Source organism: Penaeus vannamei, chromosome 11 (genome assembly GCF_042767895.1).
Source record: "Penaeus vannamei isolate JL-2024 chromosome 11, ASM4276789v1, whole genome shotgun sequence".
In the NCBI taxonomy this organism is placed as follows: Eukaryota; Metazoa; Arthropoda; class Malacostraca; order Decapoda; family Penaeidae; genus Penaeus; species Penaeus vannamei.
Window position 1 is genome coordinate 23,407,862 of NC_091559.1, and position 7,500 is coordinate 23,415,361.

At 33.3% G+C, this 7,500-nt stretch overlaps 1 protein-coding gene across 2 annotated transcripts in view; it reads right to left on the reverse strand.

Moving 5' to 3' along the window:
- Positions 1–415: 415 nt before the first annotated feature.
- LOC113822915 (uncharacterized) overlaps positions 416–7,500 on the reverse strand; it is a 31,656-nt gene continuing 24,571 nt past the window's right edge. For both annotated transcript variants that reach the window (XM_027375455.2, XM_070127117.1), the window contains exons 8-13: positions 7,357–7,500; positions 5,097–5,257; positions 4,737–4,910; positions 4,191–4,439; positions 1,707–1,895; positions 416–1,597 (exon numbers count right to left, since the gene is read on the reverse strand). The exon at positions 7,357–7,500 is cut by the window's right edge and continues 25 nt beyond it. In XM_027375455.2, the coding sequence (XP_027231256.1) occupies positions 1,379–1,597; positions 1,707–1,895; positions 4,191–4,439; positions 4,737–4,910; positions 5,097–5,257; positions 7,357–7,500 (1,136 nt within the window). In that variant the 3' untranslated portion in view covers positions 416–1,378. The remainder of the gene's footprint in view (positions 1,598–1,706; positions 1,896–4,190; positions 4,440–4,736; positions 4,911–5,096; positions 5,258–7,356) is intronic.

Here is a 7,500-nt window from a genome sequence, read left to right on the forward strand (position 1 = left end):
AAAAAGTATTGATTTTTATGATGCTTATGAAATTTATATTTAGATAATGTAAAGATCATATATGAGTTCCAGCCCTAAAAGATAGTAGTATTTTGTCATCATGCTAATTAGGTACAGATGCAGATTTCATTTAAGACTGTCTCTATTAAAGACAGTTATGGGACAAAATTGTGACTAAATGTTCAGGGCCAATAAATAAATTTGATACAGTCAACCAGCACCTCCATACATCACAAACTTTCTTCTTTCTTATAACAAAAAGTAAGCTGGTGTATTATCAGATTTACTAAGCAAGTAACTAAAGCTTGGAAGCACTTTTATGTCATACAAAATTTTCTCCAATATTATCACGCAGTAACGTCAAATAACACTTGGCAAAAGTTATTAATACTTCATACACATGTATGTATGTACATTTGTGTGTGTGTGTGTGTGTGTGTGTGTGTGTGTGTGTGTGTGTGTGTGTGTGTGTGTGTGTGTGTGTGTGTGTGTGTGTGTGTGTGTGTGTGTGTGTGTGTGTGTGTGTGTGTGTGTGTGTGTGTGTGTGTGTGTGTAAAGATGTGTACACACATGTATGCATGCATTTTACCTTTATACATGCATACATACATAAATAAATGATAAATTAAACAGGAAAATCTTTAATTTTCTTACTGTCTGACAATTCTTCATCATTTTTGTGTAGCCAGAAGATCAAATCAGTCTAATATTTGTTCTATGCCAGAACTACCTTAACTAAATGTATGAATACAATAATATTGATAAATTAATGCTGCTAGGGTCAGTACAGATTTGCTTATCTTGCAATCTTGGTGCATAAAATGTTGCAGTCATACAATTTGAGCACTTCCAGGTATTGGATATAACTCCTCATACAGCAGAACACATAAATATTGCCATGAAAGGGTGGTAACTATTTTCATTTTCACACAGAAACTTATATATCCTGTACAAGTACATGATCTATAAGTATTAAATGAGAACGACACAAAATTAATCAGTTCATGAACTTCAGAATTTTCCTTCAAGCAGGACTGTTTTCACTTCTTTTAAATGCACTTTCAGTGAACTTTTTCTGTCTAATTAAGCTTTCTTTGAACCCTGAATTATACTGAATGTTCAATAAGAAAGGCTTAGGATATTTTCAAGTAAGACAGATTGAGTATTCACTTCTTAAATTTTTATCTTATTCCCATATCAGAATATTCACACTGACTTTTGCTATGCTATTTGAGTGGTAAGGCTTGTTTCATATATATTTCAAATTTAATTACTTAAACTGACTTTTCTTATAGTCAAACTCAACAACTCTCCACAGCTCTAAAGAGACTTATTATGTTAGAATGCTTGGGCCATCCAAATCAACAAAGCCTCGGCGTCATTCTGTAACTTGATAGGGCACAGAAGTATGACGTTTCCACAATAAGAATCCTACAAAAATGCCCATACACGTACCAAGAATAGCCATGGAAAATCCTAGGCCAGCCATACTGCCAGCAGTGTAACCTGCCTTAAGATACCGCAAGGATCGATGTCGCATGTGTGGATGGAGAGCCTCTGTTGTTGTCTCCAGTGATCCTCGCTTGATGGTGACGAACTGACAAAATAAAAAATAAAATATTAGTACATCATCACTTAACAAAATATAGTATTTTTCCTCAGGGACAAGGCAGCATTGGGCACAAAAAATAAACATTTTTACTTACAAGCTTTTTCTTGGGAGAAAGATCAAGCTTGACGGAGACATTGTGTTTATGAGTAATATCATGAAGAAGCTTGTATGCATCAGCCATCATGAGTTGAGGTCGGGGTGTAAGAACAGGCCCAGTTACATCGGGTTTCTCTAGTAGCACAAACCATACATCCACCTCACCTGTTGCTTGACGACTACTTAGCTGTTGAAAGAGATATGGAAAGCATTATATTTAGTATATATATACACTCACAAAAGCAGACACTAAACTTTCACTTGCATAAAAGGTAATTACTTAAATGAGTAAAGTGTCAACTACATAATTAAGGATAAAATATTTCAAGGTTTTATATCGTAATCCAACCTAATACATGAGAGTAAATTTAAATTTCACTTATAATAATTAATGGAAAACATTTTTTTTTTATCCCTTTGTTTCCTTTTATATATCAAGAGCCAATATCAAAATAAATATGAAAAAGGTATACAATACAGTCATAACCTTTTGTGAAATGAAATCTGACAAAAACTTTGCAAAGTTATCTGCAATTACTATCTTAACTGACAAGAAACCAGAGCACTTTTATAAACCATCTTAACTGCCAATGGCAATATATATATATTTTCTGACTGTTTATTAAAAGTAGCTACTATATTTTTTCCAAATAATGATATCTTCCTGGGATGCATTCACATATTCAGAAAGACTAATTTGTTTAGAAAAAAAAACAAATATTTTTTGTTAGGGCCCACGTTCGTGTGAACTAATTATTATGAAGAAAAGAGAGTACTAGTTACTTATTATATGATCAAATTGTATTCACTGTTTTAAAAAATGAAACAAGAATATATAAATTAATGGAGGGAACAGTGAAAGACCTGGGTTTAAAGTTGTTATACAATTAACACCTGGAAATTTAAGTATCCTCAAAAGTTTCTCATTATGCAAAAGGATATGATTTTAAAACATATCTGCTCTGGGATGCTGCTGTTCTAATGTAATATAGAATGCATATATGTACAGAAAGAATAATTACCCTTTAATTTTTTTTCTTATAACTTTTCAGCTACCTTCACATTTTTGACATCACTCTATGTGGATTATTCTTAACAAAAAAATTATTAATTTCCACTCAGTGCAACTGCTTTAGTTGCTGTTACCACAATTTTGGTATGACCTTATTTCAACCTCCATTCAACTGATATTACATCAAAAGCAAAACCTCGTGTAGCAATAAAATCAATTAGATTAATGTCATCTCTTAAAGCTTCTATATCAATCTTTTTATGTCCCTTTGGAGTTTTTACATATTACTTGATTTTAATATATATTTGCAGGATGAATATTCAAGTGAGACATTGAGGTACTCTTTAGCAGATTGTTAATCATAGTTCATAAGTACAATGTTAACCATTTCACATACCATATTTTGCAGTGTATTTTGCACTTTTTTTCTCTTTCAAAATCTGACCCTGAGTATTGGTTATTGTCTTTTAAAATGATGAATGCTAGCAGCCCAAGTTCAGGAGTTTCCCTTTTTTAACAATCCTGGCTTTCAAATGAATCTATGTTATACAATATTATAAGAATAATTCCACTGACAAAAAAATAAATACGGAATAATTAGTAAATTACTGTGGTAGCTCTTCCATTTACAAGCCCTGCATTTACACCAATACCCAAATCACATTTTGAATCAGCATGCCACAGTCTCTTATGAAGCAAAATAACCCTTCCCTAAATTATGTAATCCTTTAGATAATGAAATGGTTTTTAGTGATTGTTGCTTACGCTGTAAACGTTCTGGCAGCCAATTTAGTTTCAGTAGTCCCAAGCAGGTCTGACAACAACATATATATATATATATATATATATATATATATATATATATATATATATATATATATATATATATATATATATATATATATGTATATAAAAGTAATATTTATTAGCATTGCTGATACTAAAGAATAAGGGTCAAATTTATGGCCCATAGGCCATATGTGGCCCTTGGTATGGTCATAAACAGCCCATGGGGTGATTCTGATTGTCATGAAGGAAAATCAAAATAAAATTACCAATGGGTATGAAGTATCTGTTAGTTTTTACCTTAGTCCCAGAAAACCAGGTACCTAATAGCCCCTCAAGACAGTAACTAAAATAAGAGGAAAATTTGCCTTCAAAGGCTTTTGAGTTGGACAACCATGCTAAAGAGATTAATTGTATTTGAATCATTAAAACAGCAATCAAACATAAAAGTGTAACAATAATCTAAAATTCTCTGATCACCAAAAATGGTCTAGTTTGAGATGAGGGAGTCCAGTGAGGGCCCAGGGCAAGCTTAAAAATAAATCCCCCACTTTTATATGTCCATACACATTTCATGCTAAATTAGGAATTATCCTAAATGTTGGTGTGCCCTCTATACCAAAAATTGCAGTATAATAAAAAAATGAATCAATCACCAAATAACAACACAAACAAAGCACTCACAAATAGGTCAGTGATGCGAAGCGGTGACACTCCAGCTATTCCAGCAACTGCTCTCCTAATAGAATTCTTTGCTGCTTCAAGATTGTAGTGAACAAGTTCAGAGTAAGAAACCTCAAGACTAAGAATGAGGAAGATGCGATTGATGCGATTAAGGCAGGGAGAAATATCAAAGTGACGCCACGAGGGATGACCGTCGCTGTATTGATAGAAGAAAGTGTGTACAACAGAGGCCCAGTGACTTGGATTGTCCTGATAAAGAAAGTATTGGAGAAAGATTATATACTGATATTACTTATAATTCAAACATAATGACATGACAGAAGTGCAAAAAGAATAACAAAAAAGAAAAAATATATATGAAGACTGCTAAACTGCACAGAAATAAGGAAAGCACATCATATTGAAATATTAATAGCATCATATTTTTTCAAACAAAAGCTATTCAACATCACCTTCATTTTAATTTTTAAATATACTACCCCAAATAACTTTCATATTTTCATTGATCATTTGAGTTGGAGTCTCAAAAAACTGCTGGACACTTACAGCAACAGCAACATAGGATGATATTCCGATGGGCACCTGGTGGACCTTGTTAAATACCTCCACCTCAACAGTCCAGTTCTCATGTGAAAAGTAGATCTCTACAGTTGAGTACTGACCCTTCCGTAAACCTCGCTCTGCCACCCACACATCACAAAGAATCCCCCGCACACGCCTCTGAAATGAAAAATCAGTGTAAACAATACTTCATCAATGGTGCATAATATGCTTTCTTGAAGTAAAAACAAATCAAGCAATAAATAACATTGTTAAAGAAGTAAATTATATAATCACATATATTTTATATCATTTAGATAGTGGCAAAACTAATTCTGCAATAATTTTTATTTTTTTTACACTCACTGTGCCTTTGTAGATGAACATGTTAGGATCAATTGAAATCAGTTCAGAAGCATGGCGGAGACGAATGTGTTGATTTTCCGCTGGTACAGCATCTAAGGCTGTGAGTGGAATTCCTTGGATGCTACAATTGCTGGTCTTCTCATTGATCATGTACTGAATCCCTGAAAAAAGCATGGAGGAAACTGTAGTACATAATAAAATATCTCTGATTTCCAAATGTAACACATGGCTTACTTAGTGATAAAGACAAACCACAGAAAAGGGCAGGAATCTTCAACATAAAACTGCATATTAAATTACTTTACTTTCACAAAAATGTGATATAAAGGAAATATATCATTCATTCACCTAACGTCTGATACCTCAAAAGAATTTGCTACTTATTAATGTAAAATATATCAGAATATCATATAAATGAAAGATGTTTATAAGTATTTGAATTTCACCTGCTTTTTTATAAAATCTGAAATAATATAGTCTTTAAAATGTTATGTTAAACATTCATCCACAATATTAATTGTAGACAATACATGAAAAAGATGCCTTGTAGAAAGCATTAATAATCCTTTTGGATAAGAAAAATATTAATCATTGGGTAAGGAGTTTGATTTCTTTTATAATCACTGTAATGTTTCTACTGATAAGAAAAGATCAACACAGTGATAACCACAAATATTTTGTCTGACTAAATAATTAATACCCAGGCATCAAACTGCTTTGAAAGACCACTAATGCAGTCAGTTGACCCTTAACATTCACTAAGATTATGCTCCAATACAATCCACAAGCTCCCTTGCTCTTTTTGAGTAGTGAAACTATCATGAATGACTACTGACAGATAGCAGAGGCAGACATCCCTTTGCAAAATTTTGTTTTGCCAATGTGCATTGTGACCTTATGATGCTTAAGAATACTTTAGATAGAAACTGCAGGGCCCACAATTCAATTCTGCACAAAGGGTAAAAAGAAGTGAATGTGTTGTAAAAAAAAATGCTACAATCTGATGTTCATTAAAAATACCTATTTCTATCATGTATTTAATATATAAACCTATTTTCCAGGACTCTTTGTTGTTATTCATTATTTCATAGTTTTCTTCAGGTATTTCAATATTTTACTTTTCTTTGGTTGTGAATGCTAGGAGCCAACTGTGCTGTAATACTGATTATGCTATCAGTGTACCAGAAGCAAAGTAAAATGATAACACAACTGTAGGAATAAGGGTAGGATATATAAATGTACTTTTACAGTAATCCAGCTGACTTTTGTCCAAATCAAAAAGCATGTTTGGGTGAAAAAAGGAAGCCTGGTGAGGTAGTGGTCTATAGGAGACATGCAAATATGGTATGCCTGTGAGCTGCAGGGTATACTTTTGGATGTTGATGGATAGTGATGAAAGGTCCATTATCTGTGAAAAAATAAAAATGTGCCTCCCAGTGAGAAAACTTGAAAAATATATTCCCAAGTATCTGCTAGGCTAAGTCTTAAAAATAACTCAAAAGACAGCAAAGTACTAAATGATAGGAATCAATGTTAACTAGGGATGAATTCTAGGAATAACACCCATTATAATTTTTTTTTAATCTGAAAGAATACTTAAAAAGAAATATGCCTTATGATGGAACACCTGGAAGACTGTGCCAGTTTTAAGATAAAGTTTGAGATGAAGCAATGTTGCTGACAACTGGATAAAGTGATTTCCTCTGGTGCAATCAGCTAATTTGATAGCCAACTCAACACAGGATTTAGCACCATTAACAAACTCAATCTAAGCTGTCTGGATCAAGCTGTCAAAACAGCTGTCCTAACACCAGACTAGTGCAGCACTTTTCCACACAGCATTCTGAAGTTTGCAAAAGTGATACACTACCAACAAGAGAACTATAGGAGTGATGAGAGAAGGATGTGCTGACTGAGGAAGGCGATGCTGTTGGTCATCCCATGGTGCACTAGGGCAGAACTCACTCCAAAAAGGGAAACATTAAAGACAAGAAGGCAAGACCTGAGTGATGCATATTTCCTAGCTGCCTCCTGCAATAATGTTCCCTAAAAGCTGGTACAATTTTGCCAAGTACACATTATAGTTTTCCTAAGCTCTATGAATCTTGTGTGTCCTGAGTATCTTTACAATATAACAAACAATAGAAACAGTGTTCCTACTAACTAGAAGACATAATGTATTTGAATGTATTTTTTGCAATCTAGTAATGAGTAACAAATAAAGTTTGCACACATGTGACCAAAATATTATACAGCTCACCTGTTTTAAAGTCGTGGATTACCCTGTATGTTTCAATGGTGATGTCATTGAGACCTCTGATATTCAGGAAAAACATTCCATCAGCATGTAAATGAGGGCGATATGTGAAAGATACCAACTTCTCCTCAGATTCATAGTTCTGTT